This window comes from Tripterygium wilfordii, chromosome 6 (genome assembly GCF_013401445.1).
Source record: "Tripterygium wilfordii isolate XIE 37 chromosome 6, ASM1340144v1, whole genome shotgun sequence".
NCBI classification, from domain to species: domain Eukaryota; kingdom Viridiplantae; phylum Streptophyta; class Magnoliopsida; order Celastrales; family Celastraceae; genus Tripterygium; species Tripterygium wilfordii.
This window is the reverse complement of record NC_052237.1, coordinates 7,334,686-7,362,210: the sequence shown is the minus strand read 5'-3', so window position 1 is coordinate 7,362,210 and position 27,525 is coordinate 7,334,686. Positions and strand designations below refer to the sequence as shown.

At 36.6% G+C, this 27,525-nt stretch overlaps 4 protein-coding genes and 1 pseudogene across 13 annotated transcripts; 1 reads left to right on the top strand and 4 right to left on the bottom strand.

Moving 5' to 3' along the window:
• Positions 1-902: 902 nt before the first annotated feature.
• On the bottom strand, positions 903-1,475 carry LOC120000655 (protein FAR1-RELATED SEQUENCE 5-like). Its single transcript, XM_038848784.1, has one exon. The coding sequence runs from the start codon at positions 1,473-1,475 to the stop codon at positions 903-905; it is 573 nt and encodes a 190-aa protein (XP_038704712.1).
• A 3,911-nt stretch (positions 1,476-5,386) lies between these two features.
• On the bottom strand, positions 5,387-5,945 carry LOC120001007 (annotated as a pseudogene).
• Positions 5,946-7,921: 1,976 nt separating this feature from the next.
• Positions 7,922-9,850, bottom strand: LOC120000654 (formin-like protein 8). Its single transcript, XM_038848782.1, is given in 3 exon segments — positions 7,922-8,448; positions 8,451-8,674; positions 8,775-9,850. Coding segments are annotated over 3 exon segments (1,719 nt in total). The 3' UTR covers positions 7,922-8,029.
• A 1,031-nt stretch (positions 9,851-10,881) lies between these two features.
• LOC119999480 (zinc finger MYND domain-containing protein 15) lies at positions 10,882-17,178 on the bottom strand. Of its 10 annotated transcripts, none has more exons than XM_038847068.1 (14): positions 16,946-17,175; positions 16,402-16,515; positions 16,178-16,296; positions 15,636-15,706; positions 15,459-15,559; positions 14,996-15,083; positions 14,100-14,208; positions 13,398-13,460; positions 13,112-13,271; positions 12,881-12,952; positions 12,618-12,731; positions 12,356-12,514; positions 12,198-12,263; positions 10,882-11,121 (listed from the first exon to the last, which is right to left on the bottom strand). In XM_038847068.1, exons 1-12 carry the CDS (start codon positions 17,045-17,047, stop codon positions 12,422-12,424), a joined length of 1,206 nt encoding a protein of 401 aa, XP_038702996.1. In that variant the 5' UTR covers positions 17,048-17,175; the 3' UTR covers positions 10,882-11,121; positions 12,198-12,263; positions 12,356-12,421. The 10 variants fall into 10 exon arrangements, with proteins under 10 accessions (XP_038702996.1, XP_038702994.1, XP_038702995.1 ...); XM_038847066.1 differs by having other exon boundaries at positions 10,885-11,121; positions 12,198-12,251; XM_038847067.1 differs by lacking the exon at positions 10,882-11,121 and adding an exon at positions 11,869-12,118.
• Positions 17,179-24,782: 7,604 nt separating this feature from the next.
• Positions 24,783-27,139, top strand: LOC120000653. The gene is made up of 6 exons (XM_038848781.1): positions 24,783-24,922; positions 25,024-26,192; positions 26,291-26,380; positions 26,721-26,776; positions 26,893-26,948; positions 27,034-27,139. The coding sequence occupies exons 1-6, from the start codon at positions 24,783-24,785 to the stop codon at positions 27,137-27,139; spliced, it is 1,617 nt and encodes a 538-aa protein (XP_038704709.1).
• Positions 27,140-27,525: the final 386 nt, after the last annotated feature.

The following is a 27,525-nucleotide window of genomic DNA, read 5'->3' as shown; positions in this document are numbered from 1 at the left end:
ATCATTTATCATTGACAGCATGAAAATACGCGAATCTTTGTTCATTGAAGCTTGATATGTTAACTGTCAGAGTTGTGATTGGACTCTTCTAATCCAATCTTTTGCATCTTCTTCTTCGTTCGGCTTCTCTTCATCTAATACAATCCGAATCTTTACAACCCTTGTAAGTCTATTGCAAATGTATTTCTCCAGAATTTTTGTTACATTTAGCGGGCTAAACACTCTCAATATATGACAACACAAAATCCCCTCACTTTCAAACTTTTTGCAACTACAAGTCACCACATCAATATTAGTGTCATAAAACACCTTATATTCTCTTTTTTTTCCAATGTGGAGAAACAATATATACACATGTGTCTTATATGTGATCCTTCACTATAAATGAATCAACACAATCATACTCCTCTTTAAAGAGATGAAAATTTTTAGGAGTGTACCTTTTTGATAATTGTTTTAATATTGGAGACTTGAAGAAACCTAATGAATAGACATTTTCTCTCATTTTAAACTCGGCATCTAGCTCCTTATTTCGCTTTTGGTCCATCACCCTATCAAAATGTTTTAAAAAATCACCGATACTCAAAGTGTTTTTCAAATAATCTTTCAAATCACTGTTTAAACTTTCAGATATTTCATATTTGTGTGCTTCAGATGTCCAATGTGAATGAATTTTTCATATAGGACTCAACCCATTTCTCTCTCTCTTTTCCGTATATGCAAGTCAACCAACTATTCTCCATTAAATTGTAATCGTCAAGCATTTTCTTCCATTTACTCTCAAATTCTTTATTTGTCATAAATGGAGACATATTCCTCATGTAACAACCAAGATGTTTAAATGCATTTTGTCCAATGTGCCAAGTACATAATCCATGAGATACTTTTGGCCATTCATTCTCTCAAGCACTTGCCATAGTAGCGTCTTGATCCGTAAAAATTGAACAAGGCTCCTTACCACCATGTGCATTCATAGAAGTGTTAAAAAGCCACTTGAAAGATTCAATAGTCTTATCATATAAAAGTGCAGCCCTAAAAATCACTATTTGTCTATGATGGTTATATCCAATAAACATACCTAAGGGCATCATCCCTTCATTAGTGCCAAAAGTGGCACCAAAAGCTAACATATCACCAAAAGCAACATAATCATCAACCATTTTTGCATTGGCCCAAAATATATTAGTGACTTGGTTAGCACTATCAAGTTGTAGAGCATAATAAAACTTAAGATCACTCATGTTTTGCCTCTCAAAATATGTGAAAATACTGCCAAGCTCCCCATGACCCATATCTCTTTTTCTCCTAGATCTTAAGTATGATTTCTGATCTTCAATAACACACCCAAGCTTACCCCTATCACCATCTTCCTTGCTCAATAATTTGTGTGTTGCTTTAGGAGTAAGCCCTGAATCAGAAACCAATTCAACGGCTAATGCATGTGCCGTAGTGAGCTCTCTATGTGACCCAAGCATGTAAGCAGTAGTCGGAGGTTGTAACTCATGATTATGTTCTTCTACAAACTCTTTCACTATATATTTCTCTCTCTCTCTTTTTATCTAAAAATACTTTTAACCTTGTTTTGCAATTGGTTCTCGAGGAAGAACGGTGACGAATCATGTCTATCATCATTTTTCTTTCCTCTCTTTTGACACCCTCTTTGCAGCACATAGACAATTTACTAATCACAACTCCAATTTTTTGATCCTTATTATGGTACTCTTTTCTAACACCAAAATCCACCTTCTTTGAGTAGTGTTTTCAAAATTACATAAATAAATTAATCATAACCTAATTTGAAAATGATTGAAAGTTGGGGGTTCAACATGATCCCATATATTATATTTCACTCTAATTGCATAGTTAGATAACACATGGTCTTGTTTTTAATGGCATGTCTATGAAATATGAAGGGATAGTTCTTGGTGTTTTGTTGACATGTTAAGTGGTTTTTAACAGCTTTGTTTTACAATTATACTACAATATCGTACAGTTATACTACAATATATAATTACATGTCACACGAAGCATAAGCGTAGGCGTGACCCCTAGTGAAATAGTTAAAACTAGTGGTGTACCCGCGTTTCGCGCGGTATGTAATTTTATGTTTATATTAGTCCTGTTCGTGAGGACATTCAAGACTGTTTGAATGTACAGTACGTGTGGTATCTTTCTGGATGGTCTTTTCCCCTTGTTTTTCTTGTATGTTTTTGAAATTTTGTTTAGATTTCTTATTGGGGTTGCATCTTTTGTCGTGGTTGGTGATGGTTTATATTGTTTCTCTGTGGTACATAAATTTCATAGGAGGAACGCCTTTTCCCCGGGGATTAATATTGGTGAAGCTATAATGATGTCTTATAGTATCTTCAGACTGAACAAAGTTTTCTGTCACAATGAGGCATTATATTTCTGAACAAAATTTTCCTTCATTTGCTGCTCAACATGGTATTATTCTGTTATAGGCGCATGGTGCCGTAGGAATGTTGAAGGATGCTGGTTCTTGTGTGTTTGTTGCTCAACATAGGTTTGAGATAGGATGTTGAGGTCTGTATTCAAAGGCAAAAGTTAGTCGTATTTGGCTTACGAACATGATTATGGAATTATTATACGTTTATGTAATGTCAAGGTTTTATGTGGCTTGTTTCACCAATGTTTAGTTATAACTGCTTGGATTTTAATTGTTTTGATACCTGTGAAGATGTTTGAAATAGAGTGTTGATATATGATTTTATATTCTTATTCTTATTTATCGTTAGCCAAATGTTATTTTTTTATAACTATCATGATTGTTTATTATTGTTTAGAGATATTGTACTCATGGAAATCAACTAAAAGGAAATTCAATCGGGCGTCTTACTAATCTAAGATAACAAAATGTGCCCATAAGAATAGCGGTAGATTATACATACCTCACTGGGAAGTAGATGGGAATGATTACCTTCTATGCATAGTTTACAAATATACAGACAAAATATAAATAAATTTTTTTTTCCTGCGAAGCTCCTTTTGCCACTTAAGGCTTCCATGATTTGCCACTTAAAGTCTCCATTGATTGTTAATTTGTTATGTTATCATACCAGATAACGGCTAAAACATTGCAGACTAAACAACTCTTGAATGTACATTGCAGACTAAACAACTCCTGAATGTTGGCTACAACGCCGCATGGAAGCCCCTGTGCAAAGAATCCCTCCAAGTTACGAAAGCGATTTGATAGGGTTAGAAGTGGTAAAATTAATGGTTGTATTAACAGCAATTATCACTTTTTTCATCACCAACGCATCATTGAACCCATTAACTGCATCATGTACGCCTCTAAATGAAAATTAAAGATGTGGAGAATCATTAAATAAAACTGAAACATAGATGAGAAGAGTATTGGCAATTCTGCATTTGTACAAATACGTTAAACTGAAACAGGTAAATACAAATTCCAGAAGACACGCCTGCTTAATATTTTGATACTGGATAAATTACTAAAAAAGGCAAATTGACAATAATTGAAGACAATAACACCATACGCAGTTGAGACATCACCTACCCTAGTACATATTCTGTTTCGCAGGCTCCTTTCAAAATAATCAGTGGTATCTTCTTTCAAAATAATCAGTAGTTTCTTCTTTCAAAATACATATTAGATGACGCAGTGATTTCGTATGTGCATATTTATTTGAACCATAGAAGACCTGAAGGGCTCTAAAGCTAGCAATTATTGTGTTTGTGATTATTTTAATTGTGCACCATTCTGTTTGAACTGAGTGTTACAAACTCAGTTTTGAAAAAAAGAAAAAGGTTGACAGAAAAGCCTACTTACAGTTGGTGCTCTGTTCGTAGCACTTATGTTCTTAAGCTTAGGTGTAGGAATGGAAGCAGCCTTTGCAGTTAGAGCAACCAAGGCTTATGATATATCTCCTTTTTGTAGTTCCATATTCTGTTGCATGTAGTTATGCAAATTTTGAGTGAACTCTTCGATGTTAGCGTATTTACTCATTATTTACTCAAGGGTAGAGAAGCATTGCCAACATAATTATATCCCTTGTAGAAAGGACTGTATTACTAAAACAGTTATCAGAAATTTCAAGAGCTTATTATCAATTTATCATAATACAAAGATTGTCACCAAGTTTTAAAGAATCATTAAGATATTTAAGCCCCAGGTGGCATATGACCCGCCATATAAAGCTCCTAGTGATCATATTCATCAATTTTTTATAGAGTATCTCTGTATGAGTTCTAGATACTGCATCTTGTTATGGCAGAAATTCTCTTGGCATAACAGCATATCAGATACCTTTTTCTATCCATGTAAGACTAAACCTGCAATGGTTATATTGTACAGACCTTGTCTTTCATAGTTATCTTGTGGGATTTCACTTCTATTCCTCGCAAGTGGCAGGCCTGCGTCAGTACTCGAGAAAAACTAAGTGAGTGTAAGAATACAACTATCATCTTAGTTTAAGTAAGGGGTCAAAGAATCTATGAATCATAAGTTTTTAATAACTCGCAATTTGCCCAGCTGTGAGCATAATTGCCAGGAAACAAAAGGCCATTACCATTATTTTCCATGCCAACTACACGGGAAAAAACATTTGTTTCAAACAAACACCTATTATTGGTTAGGCAGGAAAGTAAGTGCTAACAAAAAAAAGGAATGTCAAATTAAGTAGTATCATATAGACACTTTAAAGAACATTATAAGAAAATTTAAGGCCGTGAAGTTTTTAGACCCGAATCTCCAACTTATCGTCCCAACCATCAACGAAATCATGACAGTGACAGTGTAGAAGAAGTGAACTGCAGTGTATAATGAGGAATAGCGAGAGAAGAAACAACCTTGGCAGGCAGATGCATGCACCCGAGCTGTCATTTGGAGTCAGTCGTGAAGAGAAGCAGCGGTAGATCGAGATCCGCACTATGGATTTGCCATTTTAGAACTGTTGTGAAGAAGAGAATTGGCAGATCGAAATACATGCCTTAGCAAGGAAACTGTGAGGGAAAATCAATCCATGGAAATCGAAGCATATTAGATGGAACCATTGAAAACCCAACTGATTATGGAGAAGAGGAAATAGCCTTAATTCAGATGCATGAATCGTGAAAGGTAAGCAGATGCGTCAGATGACGTGGCCGTATGAAATCTTCCCTTCCCCAGTCGAATTCCGTAGTTTGCGTGCCTCTTCGAGCAGTCGTGTGAAGACTGAAGAGAAAACTCCATCGATCAATCACCCTCTTTAAAATTATTACGTTTAGCTTGTAGGAGGAGATCATGGGAGAATCGTAATAGACATGAATTGACACAATTTGATGGTCAGTACAATCTTTCAGTGATCACACATTCTATTAACCCAAAAACTTAATTAGGTATTAGTGGTCAAGTGAATAAACTTATAAACCGAGAAAGAATTGAACCTAAACTTATTAACATGTCAGTTTGCATGCCAATGACTAATGTTGCCAACGTAAACACTATGAAACATACTATATAACTATTCCTAAAATAAAAAACTTAAAACAATTGAATCACTCGAATGCCGAACTGTTCTGACGGCGAACTTCTTCCTCTTCTTCAGGAGTAAAGTCATTCTTGATATGAAACATCTTCCTCATCTCCTCAGGAGACTTTCCACTAATCATGTTCGCCAGAGTTTGGCAGGTCAAGTCCAGCAGTCCCTTGATGTTCAAATAATTTGCAGCCCAAATCAGATCAATAAGTGTAGCCTGGTCCACTTTTGCATCGTGCTCGTCACTTTGAGTGTAGGGATGCCGTTGTCGGCATACTCGTCCTCGATCATGTGCTTCACAGTTTGAGATTTCAGCGCCACCGCCTCCTCCACCTCAAATCGCTCACCGTCGGAACTGATCAGAGTAATTTTCTTTGAAGAAGCCATGGTGAAATTTCTCCAGTACCGAATCTCTCTTGCGTCTGAACAACGATAGGAAAGCAGTCAGAATTGTGCGAGATCAAGGAGTATGTCTCCTTTAATTTATAAGGTTTTCGAAGAGGGTTTTTGAAATTTCTATTTGGATTCGGAGTGGGCCGAGTGGCCCAATACAGTTCTTATTCGGATTCGCCGTGGGTCTCCTTGTTCAATGGGCCCTCCACATGTTGGGCTTGTAGTGGGCTTCGGCCCGATTTCAGTTTCGTTTCCGTTGTCTGTTTTATTCTCTCTTCTTGTCTTTCTCAAATGTGCTTAAGAAAAAGTCTCCGTCAGTTCGCCGACGGCATATGAGAGTTTCGCTCTTCCATCCGTCTCTCCAGTTCCGATAGTTTTTGCCTGTGGATCATTTGAGGTTAGAAACTACATTTCTTTTGTATATGCATAATCACACGGATTCTTAGTGGTGATTTGGAAGAGAAGCTTGCAAATTTACAGGTTTTGATTTATGTTTGAGTATTCCGTGTTAACGGACTAGATGACTTGGTTAGATATTTATTATTTTACAGGGAAAAATGAAAAATGAATCTTAAGAACTCCGTGACAGTGATACATGCAAACAGACAGATTAACTAAACCCTAGCAGCAGATTAACTAATCACATAAAAGCATACATAGATTTGGAATGAAGAGATTGACCTTGAACAATTGAATATTACATCCACCCTTCAGGATTAGAGACTAGAAAAATGAACTAGTCATTCATGATTTTCATAAGAAACATCCAACTTTTGTGATTAAAATTTTAGTTTACACCAAGTCACAAGAGAAATTACACAAAACTAGAGAGAATAGGAGAAAACCTAAAAACTAAAAAAGAAGGGCAAAAAGATATTTTTCATCCATCAACTATGAGACGAGTTTCATTTTTGTTCCCAAGCTTTTTTTCCTCCCATTTGCGTCCCTTAACTATTGAAAAGTATCATTTTCGTCATTTTAAGTGAGATTGAGATTGGGAAAAACCTAATCTGACGAACAATATGATACCACGTAGGATTTTTCAATGGCCGGATTTATTCGAGGGATAAACATGATACTCTCCCATAGTTGGGGGATGAAAAAGGGAAAGAAAAGAGTTAAGGGACGAAAATGAAACCCAACTAATAGTTGAGGGATGAAAAATACTCTTTTGCCAAAAAAGAAGCGAGATGAAAGATCCTCCAAGATATGAGACAATTACAATTAAGGTTTATCTTTTACTCCTAAAATACCTAAACCCTTACAAAAACATCCCTCATTGGCTACAATTGAGAAATACTCAAAAACCCAACTTAAAAACTATGTTGGAATTGCGGATCCCGACAATTGTTCTTCATCAAATTCCCTGTCTCTTTTTTGTCGTAAGATGTCTGCACAACTCCTTTAGGTGTCTGAACATATGCAATAGGTGTCCGAACAGTTGTTCATCTACCAACATTTTCCTTCCATTCCAAATGTTCCCAATTCAGCCAAATTAATCATAATTTTTTGCAAAATCAATGAGAAACACTCATAAGGGTAAAACTAACTAAAATAAACATAATTACATCAATTACGTGTTAGAAAATTCTTATTAAAGGACATTGGAACCTCAATTTAGAGTTCAATCATTACCTTATCAATACAAATATGTCTAGTGATCCGCAACCCGCCAGATGTTTGTCCGGGTATGGGGTTGGCTGACTGGCCCGCATTCAACCAATTTTTAAGTTCTAGTACATAAAATATAAGAAAATGTACAAATAAATACAATACTTATAATTTAACTATAGATACACCAAATGTATATAATTTTTCACATTTTGCTTCTAAAATTTTTAATTTTTGTTTACCGGGTTGGCAGATAGGGACATGCAGCGGGGATGGGTTGAAGTTCCCCTACCCTATCCAGGTTAGGGGCGGCCGGGCGGGTTTGGGGTTTGTATTAAATGTCCGGGACATTCCTAGTGAGTAGTGATGCAAGCATTTAACATTCTCTACTGACAATTTGGGCAAGAATTCAAGAACAATCTAAATGTTAAAAATCCTTATCTTAAATGTCACTTTTATGTGCATGAATCGAGCATACATGTTTTACATATCAGAATCTGAATCACTAGAACTGCTTCTAGATTTCATGAAATGTGCTGGCAAGTTGGGGAACCTTGTTGGTGTTCTTGGAGGAGGTGACTTTTGACATCAGATAGCTTCTGAAGAGAAGTGAGTTTGAAAGCTTGAGCATTCCCTTTGGTGGTTCCTGCATTCATTCGATTTCCGGCTTTGAGAATTGCTTCGAGTAATTTCACAAAGAGTCTGCGACTTCGAAGCTCGTTGCAGGCTGCTTCAAATGTTTGCAGAGATTCCTTAAGTTGTGAAATTTCAGAGCCGTAATTTGATCTGAAAATCATGGCATTGAATCGAGTAAAAGCCGATGAAACAGCTTTGAGGAGATGGTTGAGGTAGGATTCAGCAACAGCAAGTCTTGTAATGTCTCCATTGAAGTCAAGAATCTGGGATTGTTCTTCATCCGTGGGAGCAATTCTTGTGAGCTTTCAAGAGTTTCCAACTCTAAACCATGACCCTCATCGAGTGCATCGAGTATTTCTCTGCGAGAGATGGACAGAGATTTGATTATAATCGCAGTGTTCTGCGATTTCCGAGGATCAAGTATAACAACCTGTGATGGACAAGTTGGTTTTGCTGAACTGTTGTCTCCTCGGAGAGATTTTTTATTGGTAGCAACATATCCAAATAGTGCTTCCATAAGGTCTCCATCAAACCTGAAATCAATATCAGCAAACAAGAGTTTCAGAAACCATGGAAGATAAACATGAATTGTCAAGACTTACTGCAAATAATCTATGCGAATTAACAGTTTACCTAAAAGAACCATTATCAATTTTGTCCCACACCATCGAATGATCACCGTTAGGATTCAATTCAGATCAATGTAAGGGCTTCAATTGCACTTGGTCAGTGCCACTTCCTGCCATGCCTTCTCTGATTGAAGAATTTCGTACTTTAATCGCACTTTGCAATGATTTACGCACCAGAGGTGGTTTCGAGGTAATAGCTCTAGGTGGAGGTGGGGGCAGTGCTGGATTTTTCTTTGCAGGGACTGGTGGTGGAGGAGGTGGCGGCGCAGGACTTTGATTCTTTGGAACTGACATCATTGATTTGGATGCAACTGGTGGCAGAGGAGGTGGCATTGATTTGGATGGAACTGGCCTCGGAGGATGAGGTGAAGGAGGTTTCTGGATGGCCTGGACAAAAATCTCTGCTGAAGGAGCTGTAATTCGGGACCGATCATCAACCTCTGGTGCAATCTTATTGTAAGAAGTAGATGATCTTCCGTGAATTAAAGGAATTTCTTGTATTCGTTGGTTTCCTCCATGAATGACTTCTTCTTCTCCTTCTTCTTCTTTTTCGCCGCTGTGTTTTGGACTATGAAATACTGATTTTTGGAAACTGGAGTTCCTATGATTATCCAATTCAAGCTTTTTCCAGTAAAGCACATCCAATCCATTCTCATCAACAATCAACCCCTTCACATTCGCATCAAATCGTCTAAACTCATCACCACCACCAACAATTACAGCCTGAGTTCTGCTGGAACCAGTCTCTCCACGACGTGTAACGGCACGAATTACAAAAAAGAGCACAGCAGAAACAACAAAAGTACTAGCAGCAGTTGCAGCTACTGCCTTTGCAATGGCTCTGTTCGATGTTGAATCTTGCTTGGCAACAGGGAGTGGCGCCAGCGGCGGTGGAGGAGGAAATATCTGAGTGTTGCTTGGAGTAATTGATGGTGGTGCTGGAGATGGGATCGGAAATGGGTAGAAGGTTTCAATGTTAACAGGAGAATTAAGTTGGCAAAAAGAGAAAGGAATGAAGAAGAAGAAGCAGCAAACAAGGAGTAGGACAGAGATGAACCATGGCTGAAGCTGGACAGCCATGAAATGATGAACATGAAGAAATGATTTGTTGTTTTTGTTACAATTTGTTTTGTGTAAATTTCTGGTGATGGAGATTTGGTGTTTGTCCTTTGCTTTCTGGTTTTGGTTGCTGCCGGTTTCAATTGTTTCCCATATAGTTTCTGCTGTTTGGGTTTGGCGGGCTTATGTCATATGACTAAAATACTCCTTAATGGGATTTATTTGACCTCAAATAAGGGGGATATTTTTGTATTTTCACGAGGGGAAAAGAAGTGGATTATGATGTAATCTAATTGAATGAGCAGGGGTGGGTTGGGTGGAGTGAATATGGTTTTACTCTGTCAGACAATCCTCATCAAAAGTATTATAACTACAACGGGTTGAATTTACAACAAAGTATCCTAGTAATTGAGGAACCTCCTAATCTCTCATAACTTGCATAAAAATGTTAGATTCTTTTTTAAAAATGAAGTTGGCAAGACCTAAATTAGTTGCTGATATCAGATTTTATTTCTTATGTACCATCCCTACAACTATTATTTCCCAATCTAGCATTCGATTCTAAATATTTCCCAAGCTATCACTCTAAGCCTACGTGACAAACTAACCCTGAACATTTGTCTACTTTTCATTGAGATGACACACTAAATCAAAGGTTGATGCATCATTTGTACTTGACTCAGTGGGACCCACATAAGTTTGTCTTGTTAAACGTTAGTCTCTCTCTAAAATGGTTGTGATTTCACTTCGACACGTCTTCGCTCGTGATCTATGGGCATCCTACGTCCAGTGATTTCAAATTCGTAGTGGTAAAGAAGAGTTACTGTTCATGGTTTCAATCTAAAAAAACATTTCAAGCCATATTGGTTTGTGAGAGTAAACAAGAGTTGGTTATGAATTAATCACAACCATTGGTTTGGACACTTGTAAAATAACACACGACTAATTAAACATTTAGTAATTAAACAAGTAAACATAAATAATATAGTAATTAAACATTCACTAATTCCTATTAGGACAGGACCTCCCAGTGTGTCCTACAGTATGACAGAGACCACAACGATAGGGTCTACGAGTACCATCCCTAGCATCCATCTCATTGTGAAGGCAAGTGGACTAAGGTCGGCCTTTCTTACTCCTTCGCAAACTAGGATCTGGAACAATAATTGGATCATAGTAAGTGGGCCAGGTTGATCGATCTGATACTGAAAAAAACATCAGAGCCCAAGTATTGAGATAACTCTGCATGGAATAAAGCCCGTCCACGAACTGAGACCAATTAATTCATCGGGCTGAACATACAACAATAACATGTGAACAAGGGTAATGAGTCGAGCACAAATGGCGCGTTAGCCAAAACTTGTCAAATTTAAGGTCAAATATACATCTCTAGGCTTGACAATTTCATAATTTTTAGAACAAACAAACTTTGAGAGAGACCAAAACGTGTCAAATTTTAGAGAGACTAAAGTTTGACAAGACAAACTTATGTGGACTCCACTAAATCAAGTACAAATGGTGCGTCAACCTTTAAGTTAGTGTGTTATCTCAGTGAAAAATAGACAGGTGCTCAAATAAGTGTTCAAGGTTGGTTTGCCACATAGGTTTTGAGTGATAAATTGAGAAATATTTAGAATAGAATGGTAGATTGGGAAATAATAATTGTAGGTTGTAGGGATGGTACATAAGAAAAAAAATCCTGATATCATTGACGTATGTGACTCGATCTAGGTGTAGTACAGTAGCTGACGGAAGCAAACAATAGATCTGGTCGCGCTACCGATCCAGCCAAAGCCACTGAGAAAAGTTGACAGCAAAGTCAAACCATTAAAAAAACTGAAGCACTAGTCAAACGAACAATATGTCATCGAATGGATAGTGACTGGGGGGAAAAAATATTATTTGCTTGCACCCAGGTCATGCTCCCTTTCCATTTGTGTTTTAGATCAAGCAGGGAGTTGCCTATTCTGTATATATACACGTACAGTAGTTGACTTATTCATTTATGAACAGTCCAGTTATAGGAGGCAATACAAAAATACACAATCAAAACTATTACTATTATCACAGAATATCCAAAATTGGAAAATGGTACACTGGCGTAGATTTGGTCACGTTATTGCTGAAATCATGCTAACACCCTTTTTTTCCATATGTTTTGCTTGTTTGCTAGGGAAGTCCTTCAAAGTTTCAGATTTTAATTTTTCAAGTTCTCTATGTACAAACTTAAAATGATCCAGAATACAAGAATAACCAACACCCCGTTGTTACAGTCGATATACTTACAACCTGAAACTCCAGTTTCAATCAATTAAGAAAAGAAAAGAGAAGGAAAAAAAAAAAAGCGACATGAAGGAAAAGGTCATACTTGTTCACGGATTTGTAGCATGGGGGCGGCGAGGAACGCGATATTTAGCTGAACCTGCATCCATAACTGAATAATCAGGACAAATATATCAATAGACATGTCCTGCTGGCCTTATGATCAACTCAATTTAGCCACTTTGATTAAACAGATACGATTACCCAGATCCGCTAGCCTCAATAAGCAATGAAGTATCCTGACAAATGTCCAACTCTGAGTAGGCTGCCTTACATCCCGAAGAGGAAGCAATTGGAGTAGCAAGGAAGAAACAAACCACTATCTTCCACAACCATTGGCTGCCTGAAGGGATTTAATTGAATCTACAAGATAGGCGGATGAATTAAAATTAATCAGACGGAGAAATTACAACTGATTTCTTTCTGAACACACTGAAAATAAAATGAATAAGAGATGGGAACACACACGAACTGTGAGAGGACGGTTAGTTACAGAGCCTATGCAACGAGCTGCTAGATGACAAGCTTCTTCACAGTAATCAGAAAATATTGCTGGCACTTTCAGCTCCTTTATTAGCTCCTGAAATTTCCAGCCAAGAAACCATAAGCAAGTGAGGAGAAATATTATCCTATAAGATTCACAGAATTTTCATAAACGTGCTTACATGTCCTCACACACATACACACACATGCAACACTATGAGAAGGAAGAGAAATGATCAAACTTACAATGGTAGGTAACCAACTAGGATAAGCAGCAACTCCAGCATTTGCAGCAATAATTAAATCCGGAGTGGAATCCTATCAATAAACGGCTCATCAGGAGCTGACGCACACCCAAGCACATAAAGAATCTCACCAGAGATAAACTGCAAATAGAAAGTTGTATGATACACAAATGCATGTGTTGCATGCACGAGCATGTTTCTATGCCTGTATGTGGAAAGTAAATAGAGATACCTTCGCTATATCTTTAAAACGATCATGATAAAAACCTCTGTGAAGCTGCAACAATACCGCTGAAGATTTACCAGTATCAACATTTTCATTCAAAGGTTTGCAAATGCAGTCTGCCTCCACACAAGGAGCATAACTGAGAATATTTATTTTCTCACCATCCCTGCGCATCATGAACAACAAGAAGATGATATTATGAACTAATGACAATATTTCCTTAAGTATGAGATAATGGACAAATAGCAGGCAACACATGAAGCTTGGGTCAGCCAGGGAAACTAATTTCCACCTTTGAATTTGAGCAACGTCAAGAGTTGCATAATGGCTGTCTTCTTGAAAACAATTGACCTCCCTGTAATCCCCAGCAGCATCAAGTGGATTCAATTCTTAAAGGCGTTTCTGGCTAAACCATTTAGACTGACACTTTCAACTTCTACAAACTTCACAAGAAAGCTAAATTCTCAAAGTTTTGCTTGAATCTACACCATCGACCTTTCTCTTGTTGCTAATCACAAAGCATTTAGATTCGCAGGCTCACAATTAAGCTCGATCATGGTGATTTCAATCATTAACAGAAAGAAATACAGTTAAAGGTTTTGTAACAAAACAGCATAAGCAACCACAACTACTAAGACGCTTTTAGCCCACTTTATGCATAGGTGATAAGCAACGAAAAATGCTGAACTCATCAAAGCCTCAATAATCCCATAAAATAAAGGATTTCCTACATAAATCTGTTTACCACAATCCATTCTATTTAAAATAATACGAATTCTACAGTTCTTAGAAATTAAAGAACCCGTCGATAATTTCTATTAGACTTTGAAGTGACCGAACTCAATGGTCTCATAAGTTTCGTTTAATCTTCAGGCCAGACTTCTCAATTTTCAACATTACCTAAAAAACTCTACACTTAAAATCAACCAGATTATATTGCAGGAAACATCAGGAAGAATTAAACAGTTCTTAATTTTTTGAAGTGTTAACAAACCTGTGTTCTGGAATTGAAGGTCCAATAAGCTCTATATGCAATTGCACACCAGGAAAAAGTGCACGCAATTCCCCAAATGCAGCAAGTTGTGTTAGTTCTTTCTCAGGCCCTTCGGAAAACAAATCGTAAGTCAAAAGTTAAATGCAGAGGAATAGCTATTCGTCAAAAAAAGCTATCACAATACTAGAAATTTAGACAGTGACATCAGTCATGATATTTAAGGAAGTGCATAAGAGTATCTCGAACACATAAAACCCTCATTACAAGAGGAAGTTAGCACACCTGTCGGGTGATTCTTATTTTTCCCATCCTAAGATGATAACTATAAGGCATAGAGTTATATCGTTTTCCTTTCGCTCTTTTGTGTGCAGTAGGGAAATAAAAGATGCAGAACCATATTCGGTCTCCACTTGACCCATTCAAGAAGTCAACACGAGAAATATAATAAATGAATAACTTCGTTAAGATAAACGCGCACCTTGAGAAATGTCAAAGCCACAGTGATTCTCAAAGAATCATGTTAGAAGTTTATATACCTCTAGCTCATAAGTCATAGCAAAAACATTGGCTTTTTAGAGCTAAAAAACCACTAAAGAAAAACACGAACACACGCACACAACATTGGCTTTTTAGAAAGTTGTGGGACTAGACCAAGAGCTACAAGTTTACCACCATGTCCCTTCTATGTCCCTTCTTATAGTGAGATAACCATTATGGTCAGGGAAGAACAGATGAATTATGTAGAGACTGGCATGCGATAGTTTATGTCCAACTTTCTGAGAATCTATAGTTGGGAAGAAGATAATCTTAGAAGTATGAAATATCTGTAACACAGTCATAACACAGCTGGATAACATCTCAAAATCAAAATGTAACCATTGAGTGCAAAAATATACCGAGGTAGTGTATGTATAGTCCATTTCTGTTTCCAGAACTCAAACTTATTGTGCTAGTGACTTGAACAGCATGGTAGATAGTAAGTGGCTGAAATGCGTTTAAGAAAAATATAGATTAGCAAAAAGGAATAATGAAACTACTTCAAGCCTGTAACTGGATGCAAAAAAATAGCATTTGTTTGGGGTGACAAACTCCAGGGCCTGTCTCTAAAAGGTTTCTAATCTTAATGGGTTTATAAGTAACAATATGTAAAATATGCAACAATTTGAGGATCAAAAGTTTTAGCACGAAAGCATACACACATATAGATGTTTGATCATCAAACATACTCCAAAAGTTTCCATATAAATAGAAGGTAATCTGACCGGACAAAAGTCTGATTCATGAGAGTAGTTTATATAAAACCACACTCCAAACCATGTTTAAAAAACATTCAATACATATTCAGTGGAGAATACATACCCAGTGAAGAAGGATGGCAACAGGGGACAGTAATGGGATACCCCTCCAATTATAGAAATCCTTCCAACTACTCAAACGCTTTGTTATTGGAGAGACAGGCCCTGCAAGACTGTAAGGTCAACTCTATCGTCATCAACTGTAACAGAGAAACAAAGAGCAAGGCTTGAAACATCATACCTTGACATGGACACAAAATCCGTGAAAGATCCCAACCATCACGCAGCCTGCCCGCCAAGAGACATGCATAACTAAGATCTAAATTAACTCAGGTATGAATGATTGAATATCAGCAGATATATTGGCCTATGTTTTTCACTCTCACATGGCTTCATCTCCCTCATAAACAAGTGCCAATTATTCCAGAACCTGTAAATTGTCTATTTACTCATCGCTAGTGTAAGCCAATGCCCTAATGACGAAAAATTACACATATTCATGATCAAGAAAGTCTCCAGACATTTTTAATTACTTCAAAGAAATGGGTCAACTATATAACTCAAGAAGTAGATTCAATGGTATATAGCAAAAGACTAAAGCACGTGAGTATTAATCTGATATAAGGTGTGATAGAGCTATAGGCTACATCCAAAAGCAATTTTATTTGAACGGACCTAACCATTACCCTGAAATATTAGTCAGGGTATTCCACTTAAGCAAGTAGCCATTTACATTTATGAAACATACAAGTGCAAAAGCAGTAAGAAGAAGAGGAAATAAACCTTAGATAACCAAAGGAAGCAGCTGATTCCCCACAACAGCATTCATACATCCACATTCCCAATCGATGGATACCCCTTTTACTCAAGAATAAGCATCTCGTCTGCTGCTTTTCACTTACCTATCCAGATTGCACCAAGAGAAGCACATCAATTAACTGATTTAAAGTGTACATGAAAAGAGGAAAAAGAGTTCAATAAATCTCATCAAGACAACTACAAATTACCTGAATTGTAGCTTCTAGGGTAAAAGTGAAAGGAAAATCATTCAAGACATCTACACCCTTCATTTGTTGCTCTAACCTCTGACACTCTTCTTTATGATCAATCCAATGTGAAATCTACGGACAAATAGAGAAGTATTAAATAAAAGCATAGAACGTCAAACCTATCAGATTAAACACTCCAATGAAATTGAATGAACACCAAACTACTCCATTATCATCAGCTTTGGGATTGTAAAGGTTCCACAAAATACAATAGGAAAAACTCAATTCAGCTACATTATACAATAGGAAAAACTACCCTGTGATTTAATAAGTAACATAATTGGCCCAATTCAGCTACATTATACAATAGGAAAAACTCAAATCAACTTCCCAGTCAAGTTTGAGGATCAACCAATTCAAAAATAAAACTGGGTTTTTCACCAATTCAATCAGTCACCACTTGGAGTTGAGACTATGTGGGCGTCCATAAAGCAGGTAAAAGAACTGGCTTGAAAAGTAGAGAAAAAAAATTGATAATTGAGTGAGAAAACGTGAAGGAAACCTGATGAGAGACGGAGCAATAAGCAACAGCACCACAGCCACCGCAACGCCTTTTGGGTGGACCCACGCACCGAGTTCCCCGCCCCTTACCGGCGCAATCCATTCCCGCTGTGCTGTGCCAACACGTCTTCCACCTCCTCCTCCTTGCTTATTAACTTATTTTCTGACTCGAGGCCTCATCCCAGAACAAGTCTCCAAATTCTCTATTTTACTTACCCGGTAGGGCTGCACAAAACCCTAATAGAATTAGGGCTGATACTGGTATGGTAAATTATCCATTGGTATACCATTACCGACGTATTGGTTACCGAAAATAGCAAAAGATTGGTATACCGTTACCAATTGTTTGGTACGGTAAATTTACCGATGACTTTGGTAACGGTAACGGTAAGCAAAGTTCAAAACCGGTAAATTTCCCGATTACCGACATATATATTAATATTATTTTTAGTTTTAGTTTTATTTAATTATGATTATTAGATTAATCTAATTTAATCTAGACCATTGATTATTTTTAGTGTTATCATTTATATATCACTCGTAGCAATTTCATTAACTTTAAAGCAGTGTTTGTTACATAACAAAATGCTTTGTTGGTATTGATTACATGCTTTTCTTCTCTCTTTCCATTATGGTCTTTTATCTTTTATTTATCTTGTTTCTTCTAGCTTTCCTACTGTGGAGTTTAAAACACTTCGGATACTAAAAATATTAGAAATTAATGAAATGAAAGATTTTCTGTTATAGATTGTTGGAATAATGTTATGTGAATTCTCCTTTCTTTTTTTCTCCGATTGATAGGTCTTTTCTCTGATTCACATGTAGCACAATGATCCTTCTCATTAATCTATCAATTTTATTATTGGTATTGTATACAAGATCAAAGTGTTATAGTCTCATACAATGACTCTTAAGCATAAATGCTTTTTTTTCTTCTCTTTTTTAAATAGGTTTTAAGAATTGGTAAATTTACCAATTACCGACTTACCATTACCGATCGATCGGTATACCGACCATCAGTATACCGACTCTTCCGGTAACGGTAACGGTAACATTTTTTGAGTTACCAAAAGAATTGGTATGGTAACGGTATTCCGTAATTGGTAACGGTAACCGTACCAATAACAGCCCTAAATAGAATCCAACTCCACTCGTCAACCCGATCCAATCCACCTAAATCCGACCCCAATCCACCTACATGAGGATTGGATAAGGATTGACAATGTATAAATGTATAATCCAGCCTTATATCGGGTAAGTTAAGGGCTATGATTTTTTGGCCCCCGTGACCCGACCCAACCCCATTTAAGTATTTTTAACTAAATTTATATATTATACCAAAATAATATATGTCTATAATTTTTTCCATCCATAAATTTATATAATCTAGGTGGCAAGCCAGATAGATATGTCACATAGATTAAAAAAAACAAACAAACATTATTAAAGAAGCCACATAAGCATGTCACATGTTTATGTAAGTTTATGGATGTGTTGTGCTTCCGTATATTATAATACACATCATTAATCATTGGGCTGGGACTTGAAGATTCAATTGGTTTTATCTTAAAGACTTTATTTACGTTTTGATTTGTTTTGTAACTTTGTTGCTTTGACCCAACCCTACCCCGTACCTCACCTAATCCGTGTGTCCAAGCCTAACCCAACCCAACCTAAAATGAGGTCAGACGAGGACTAAAGGAACACTCACCCGAATCTATGTGGGTCAGATCTCCAAACTCGACCCAACCCGACCCATGTCTACCCCTACTGGTCGATATTGGCACACTTGACCCATGTAGTGGCTATGTATTATTAAATAATAATAATTTATTGAATTATTTGTTTAGCACTTATTATAATAATAAAACATGATACCCAAGCCACTAGTTGGAATGGTAAGTATGATGTGTATCACCTTGGTAACTAGGGTTCAAATCCCCCTCCCCCGTTCCAAAAAAAAATCAAATATCATTTCTTAAAATACCCTTTGACAGGTTATATCTCTACGCTCCCACTACTCTCACATGTTATGTAAATTATAACACAATGAGTTCAAAAGGAAATATAGAATGAACATATTCATCGCAGAGTCTAAAATGTCATGCAAAAGCGGACCTACATAGAATCAAGGGTGGGCAATTAATTTTTTTTGTCTAATTTTTTTTTAGCCTTCAACCCAATGTTTTGCCCGGCCGAACTCCTGATAAACCATTTGGCCTAGCTTAAGGGTGATTGTAGCCTTGTAGTCATTTGGCCCAGCCCATCCCATTTTGCCCACCCTAAAGTCCAAGCATTTTGCTATGCCTCTCCTCTTTCTCTCTTAAGTCGTAGCCAGTCTCACTCTCAAGGAATCAAACGTGAGGAGTGAGGTAGGGCTTGCTACTTGCTAGTTTAACGGATGAATGACTTGGTAGTTGCCATTTTACCTATCGCTATTTTATAAAAATTTTATTTTTTGTGTTATTTTTTATACTTTCGAAGGTATAATTAATAAATATCCAAAAAAAAATTTGGAGGTGCTGCCCCTGGATCCTTGCTTGACTTTGCCCACTCTGACTTAAAATCCTGCGTTCGCCCCTGATGTCAAGCAATGTTCAAAACTAAGAAGGTGTATATTGTACTTTGAAGCAATAAAATAACCCATATCTGAAATCGTCATCCAGTTCTAAATAGGTGCTGGTCTATCTTATTCTACCATGCCCTCTTTTAACCACCAAATAGATCAACATACTCTGTTCAGAATGTCCTTAGCTCTCAATCAAATTTTGTCAAACATTGATCCAGACATCCTCACTAAAACCAAGCAACCCAACAATAGTGTGAAAGCCACAATTCCATCAGCTCTTACATCTTTTACGGACATTACATAAGAATGCAAAATAGGCATAAATTGACTAACATAGACATGTTGTTGGTTAACTTAGCCGATCTTGGACTCCTTTGTTGAGGGATCGATGGAGTATTGTAGATAGATGAACAATTGTGTCTATTTGATTCATGAAAATGAAGAAATTCGTGGTCAACGTACTCGAATGCAGTCGGAGTAGATGTGTATACTTTCTTATTTGAGAGGGGCCTCTACGAGTATTTGTCTTGACAACCGGATCAGTTCAACTAGTGTAGTGGTTGATGGATTAATTATCTCTCTCAACTTCCTTAGTAGACTGACTTTATCCGTCATTGACTTATGTTTGAATTGATATGTTAACATCTATAACTCGACGCTGCAACTAATATCATCATTTTCGAAAGAAGCACATGAAAATAAGTCAAGTTTCTTCCAAAATTTATCAATGTATGCAAATGGTATAGGACAAAATTCATATATATTGCAAACTCGTGTGCACATGGTTTCCATTAGTCAAATGAAGTTTACATCTATAAGAGTGGATGTCTATTCCGACAACTTTAGACCGCTCAAATTCAATCAAAATCTGATGCAACTCATCAATTGAAACAAAATGACTACCCTACGTACGAGCATGAGTCATACCCAGGAGTTTTCCTACCAAGGAGGGTCGCCCGACCTCTTATATGCGGTTGCAAGTCCTAAGATGTGAGTTTCAACTTATCTTTTGACTCGTAAGGAGACTGACGTATTTGGTGTGACTTGTGAGGTTTTTTTTTCCCTCTACACATATAATCTTTATCTTTTACTTTCTACTAGCTTTAGAAGCGTCGTAAATGATTGAAAAAATGACGCTTCCCCTATTGGTAAAGACCAATCTTGTGGTCGAGATCCCGGGGCTTCTTGTCAATTTCACGATGGTTAAGAAAGCGCCGTAAATTATAACTATAGCAACGTTGTATGAAAAGCATCGTGACATTATTAACGACACCTATATTAACGCCGCTTGTTCGACATTTCTAGAAGCGCCTATAAATACCTTTTATGACGCTTTTTTGTTATTAAAAGCGCCGTGAAAGAGATTGTTGTTATAGTATAGTTTTCTTGCATGATTTAGATTGTAATAATCAAATAATGGTATTGATACAAAAAAAAAAAAAAATCTTCTTATTCTATCGGGAGGAAATAACAAAGAGGATTTTTTATTTTTTCAAACTTAAAGTTGAGGAGGGTATTTGTCCTTTTCGAAAATGGATAATGCTTGAGACCCCCAAAAGATCTCCATTTAATGTGGAGTATTGAATGTGAAGTGAGCCCTATATGTGTGTTTAATCAATTGCTATTTTAATTGTGGACAATAGTTCAAATGGCATTAGTGCTGGTTTCCCGTATCAATAATACATTAAGAGTGGAGTAGAGTGGATCAACGCAAGTGTCACATAACATGCTTTGTGACACTAGTTTATTGTCGTACCAATATACTTTCTTTTAATGGATCGATGATTCGATTCCTCATATAATATTATTTGCATATATCCTACCAATTTCCATCCAAAAACCTATGGTGCTGGTGCTTGAAAAGATGGAAGATATGCATATATATACACATAATGTGTGTTGATGACATGTTTGGTAAAGTGAAGAAGATACAAAGCTAGCTCCAAAGAGATTGCTTCGTACGTAAAAGAATAAAAAAGGAGATGAAAAGGAAAAAAGATGCCCAAATCCCACTCGAATTTTCCAAAAAGCAGTTACCAAATCTTCTATACAATACAATAGCATCCATCGTTCACAAAGCCAAATAGCCAATCACTTGATCAGTTGGGGATTTAGTTTTATTAGTTATATGTAGTTAGTTCTCTTGGTCGGCCATACATGGAAAAAACTAACATCCAAGACCCACCAACGTATGTGATGCATGCATCCATAGCCATCATGTACGGCAATGACTGACCCCGCGCTCTCTTGATACATAACTTTGGTCTTGTCGTGGTGATATGATTCTTAATTAATTAAGATTCTGCTGCTGCTGACTTAAACATAATTGGTACTCTAAGATTTACCCAAATCTCTTTGTGATGAGCTTTCCTTTTTCTTTTTCTGTTTATTCTCTATTTAATGATTGCTAAGTCAACTAATTCTACGTAATAGTTTTTCTTATTCAAACTTGCTCGTGAAAACGAAACTTAATAGTATGTTTGAAATTAATCAAAAATATCCATAAGACATCTATCTTTAAAGCATCCATAATCTAGATGGCAAGTATATCTCAGCATTCCAACTTGGCAGGAATTAAAAAAAAAAAAAAAAAACTCTTTCCTAGTTCATAAACCTAGATAATATTACCCTCCCCAAACCATATCCTCTCCCCGTCTCTCTCTCTCTCCCGTCGACTCGCCTTTCTTGTTTCTTTTTTTTTTGGGTAGATCGAGCTTGTTTGCTACCTGGTTGGGAGGGGATGGCTAGTTTGAGTTGGGCGTATCTGCATGTGGCTTCTCTGGTTTTCTGTAACTAGGCTAGCTGTTTGTTTTGGTTTTGTTGAGGTTGTTTTCCTGGGTTTTGGTTGGGGCTAGTAATCTCCTTGTTCGGGTAGTCTTTTTGTTTGGTTTGGCATCTCTCTCCTTTTGGCTTTTGGTGGTTAGGCTGTTATGTTCCTTCCTTTATTCTATCCATTAATAAAGTCTGCGTTTTATAAAAAAAAGAGAAATTTTGAGTCCCTTTCATTTGATCCTTCTGATTCTTGTCTAAGTAAAGATGGTTGTAATAAAGTGTGTGCTACACACAAATGTAATAAGCAAGGTTTTGAAAATCGAATCGGTCATCGAATCGGAAAAATCTTCGATTCACGGTTTAATAATGAATTATATATATATATATATATATATATATATATATATTATAAGGAAAATTTTATAAAATATCATATATTCAAATAAAGTGTCATTTTAAATAAAGAAAGTCTAATAGCCTAGTGGTTAGAATATTTTTTAATGAATAAAAAATCATAAGTTCAAACCATACCAAGGACAAAAATTAAAAATATTTTCGTAACTTTAACATATGAACCGAACCGGTTCAAAATCGGTCAATTTTTACTGGTTCAATCGAAGAATCGGTCGGTTCAATTGAAAACATCCCGGTTCGTGAATTACTGATTCTGACACATCAACCGGACCAGACAAGTGCCCGATCACATGTTGGATTGGCCGACCGGCTGGTCTAGTCCGATTTTCAAAACCTTATCAAATAAGACTATGTGATACTAAAAAATAATGTAATAAAGATCGTGTTACTAAAAAAACAATGAGATTACATTGTTTTTTATGTTTATTATTTATATGCAATTACATTGTTTTCAATGTTTTTAAGTAAAACAATGAGATTGCTCATGTTATATAGGAACACATGACTAGGGGCGGAGATAGATGGGTAGAGTGAGGTCAAGTGCCCCACTCAATTTTTTTTTTTAAATTAATATATGTAATACTGTGTCGTTTTGAAGAACCCAAGAAGAGAAGTATAACCTAAACTCTATGTCTGTATCGCTATCACATCGTCATCGAGTTTCTCTGATCTCCCTCTCGGCCTCTCAAAGAAAAGATGTCTGCACTACACACGCAGTATACCGTCAATATGCACTTCGCACTACGACAGTCGGGCGACGGGTGCATCAGTGCATCATGACGACTGGACGACATTGCTCACTGCTCAGTTACCTCAGTTACTCAGTAGTCTATCATTATCAGGTATGTCCTTTGTTGAATACTTGAATTGTTGAGTTGTTATAGAAAATTAGAAATATAGAATGCAATTTTTGTCCTATTGAGCCATACATATTGTGCGAGTGTCGGAGTGTGCGACTTTTTACCAGGAAACATGCTTTATTACTTTTGATTTTCATCCTATTTGAGCCATACTTGAATTGTTGATTCAGAAATATAGAATAATGTGAATTGTTAATGGGATTTAGATCAACCTAGAGAATAAAATAATGTGAATTGTTAGAGAAATAGAGAATAATGTGAATTGTTACCGTGAAACATTGTCTTTGGCAACTTTGTAATATGGATAAATACCTCAAAAGAAAAGCTCCAGTGGTCCCAGTGGATGTAGATCAACCTAGTTTGAAGCAAAAACAGAAAGAAATTGATTTGGAAGATATTCTTTGCAGATCCTAGACTTCGAAAACCAATTAATGAGTACCCTGTTAATGATAAAGACAGAGTTTGAAGAGCATATTTACAAAAGGGTCCTACTCAACCTCGTCCTCGTGGACACATGTTCCCACAGAAAATGATTAGTGGTATGTTACGACGGTTCAATGAAGCTTGGTTTGATGAATATCCGAGTTGGTTGGAGTATAACATGGAGAAAGATGCTGTTTATTGCTTATATTGTTACTTGTTTAAGTCAAAAAGTGGAGATCAAGGAGGTGGTCATTCCTTTGTTGGTGATGGATTTTCAAATTGGAAAAAGAAAGGCAGGTTCGATGTCCACTTGGGAAGACCTAATAGTTCTCATAATGAAGCTCGAATGAAGTGTGAGAATCTAATGAATCAAAAAAAAAAGTATTGCATCTTTCTTATCTAAGCAGTCATCGAAGAATTGAAGTGATTGTCGAATTCGTTTGAATTCTGCTATCGAGTGTAGTCGATTTCTATTACACCGAGGGCTCCCGTTCCGTGGCCATGATGAATCTCAAGCCTCAAACAATCAAGGAAACTATTTAGAGCTTCAACGTTTTCTTGCAAAAAATAATGAGGTGATAAAAAATGTTGTTCTTAATGAAGCTCCTGGCCGTCACAAATTGATATCACCCGATATTCAGAAGGAAATTACTCAAACTGCTGCAGAGGAGACTACCAGTGCAATCATCAAAGACCTTGGCGATTCATTATTTTCCATTATGATTGATGAGTCGTGTGACATATCATGCAAAGAGCAAATGGTTGTTGTTTTGAGGTAAATAGACAAAAAAGGGCATATAATGGAGCGTTTCCTTGGCATTCAACATGTGTCTAAAACGACAACTATTTCGCTAAAGGCTAGTATTGAAGCTTTATTTGCTACTCATGGTTTAACTATTTCAAGATTACGTGACCAAGGTTATGATGGAGCAAGTAATATGTAAGGGGAGTTCAACGGCTTGAAAGCTCTTATTTTGAGAGATAATCCGACTGCGTACTTTGTTCATTGTTTTGCCCATCAACTCCAATTGTCTCTCATAGGTGTCACAAAAAATACAATGATGTTAGAGATCTTTTTAACTTTGTCACTAGTATCTTGAATGTTGTTGGAGGATCGTGTAAAAGGCGAGATATCCTTAGAGATAAACAAGAAGCCAAGATCATTGAAGCACTTGAGGGAGGAGAAATTTCAAGTGGAAGGGGTTTGAATCAAGAAACTACTCTAAGACGACATGGTGATACACAGTGGGGCTCACATTATCATACATTGGTTCGGTTGGCTTCTATGTTTTCTTCCGTACTAGATCTACTTGAGATTATTAGAGTGGATGGTTCAAGCTCTGAACATAAGACTGAAGTTGCTGTCTTATTAGAGGTAATGCAATCCTTTGACTTTGTTTTCACTCTTCATTTAATGATGAAAATATTGGTACTTACAAATGAACTTTCACAAGCAAGAAAAGATCAAGACATTGAGAATGCAATGGATTTGGTGAAAGCATCTAAGATACGCTTGAGAAGTATGAGAACTAGTGGTTGGGATAGTTTGTTAGAGGAAGTTTCATGCTTTTGTGACAAGCATGACATTGATGTTCCAAACATGAAAGATTTATATAAAGCTCGTAGCCGTCCAAGAAGGAATGCTCCAAAAATCACCAACTTGTTTCATTTTGAAGTTGAATTGTTTAACACTATCATAGATAGACAAGTTCAAGGGCTTGATAATCGGTTCACTGAGACAACAACAGAATTACTTCGTTGTATGGCATGCTTGAATCCAAGTGACTCCTTTTCTCCTTTCAATAAGGAAATGTTGGTTCGTCTTGCTGAATTCTATCCAGAAGAATTTTCTATGGTGGATTTTATGGTGCTTGGTAATCAACTTGAGACTTATATTATTGATATGCGTAACAATGAAAAATTTTCAGGTATCAAAGGTATTGCGGGTCTTGCTCAAAAGATGGTAGAGACAAAGAAGAATGTAGTGTTTCCGTTCGTGTATACGCTTATCACGTTGGCATTGATCTTACCGGTTGCAACTGCAACTGTGGAGAGGGTATTTTCTGCTATGAATATTGTGAAGAGCCGATTGCGTAACCGAATGGGAGACAAATGGATGAATGATAGCTTGGTTGTCTATATTGAGAAAGAAATTTTTAGTAGTATTGATAATGAGACTATTATGAAGCGATTTCAGAATATGAAGACTCGTAGGGAAGAACTGTAATTTCTTTGTTATTTGTCAAATTGTAATATTATTTTGTCCGCTTAGTATGTTATTTTGGTATGTAATTGTTTATCATTATAGAAAGTGTGACCTCGATGACAATGCATCCCAACTCCGCCACTGCGCATGACATGGTGGATTGTGTAAACAATTGGTCAATTATAGTTGCTTGTGAATAATATATACGTTAAACTATCAAACTTCAATGTTTTTAAAATAAACAATGAGATTTCTCATGCTATACAAATAAGTACATAATTATTATTACATTATTTTTAAGTGTTCTAGATTTTATTACATTGTTTTCAAAAATAATGTAATTAAGAACGGCCATGTAAAATATATCAACAACGGGTCTTGTTGGAAAAAGTTTTACATGTTGAATCTGAATGTCATTTTTTTTCGAAATCTAATATGTATTTTGAGAGATAAAACATTTTAAATTTTAGTTTAAGAAAAGAAAAAGTAGAAAACTGTGATGACATCAGGATTAGTTGTTTTAAATAATTAGGGGTATTTTTGTACAGAAAAATAGCACATGATACCCTTTACATGTCATCTTGCCTAGTAAGCATGCAACATAGATTATGGACTTTTACGTGCGAAGCACTTATGGATACTTAGCACTGTCGAAAATTAATTTCCCATGTTAATACTAATCTAATTGACTAATCAAATTGCAGAATCGCACAATTAATTTTGTTAGAATATCTAATAACACTCGTTGGGGTGGAGATAGGTCTTTCTTGATGAAAGGGAAGCCAAGAATCTTGATGCAAATCATGTGTATTGTTTTTGCTTTTTATTTTTGTATAGTCTGTCAGTCTGGATTTATCTCTGAATAGGGTTATTCGGGTACATCTCAGGGAAGTACCCTCAGTCATCGATCAAGGTAGAACCGAGGACAACAATCATGGAGAAGATATTTGAAAAGCCAACATAAGGCACGGTAGCTGAGGAGAGAACATATCAACAGGATCGAGAGGCCCTCTCATCGTAATACCAAGCATTATTTGTCGGTAACCCGTGGACATCAAAACATTATAGGGAAATAAAGAGTACAAAAGGAGACCAATTGCACTAAGAAAAAGAATTAAGATATGATTCACCTTCCTGTAAATCTGTCTGCCTAAAACCAAGGAGAGGAGATCTATTCCTATCAAATCTAGAACTCATCTAAATCATATAAAAGAGGATCCCTGGTATAGGTAACCGATCTGAATTCTAAGCTCACTTTATTTGCTACTAGAAAAAGAGTCGAGCACTCCTAGTGGATAGCTTATTGACTTGAGCATTGAAGAGGTCCCTCCGAATAC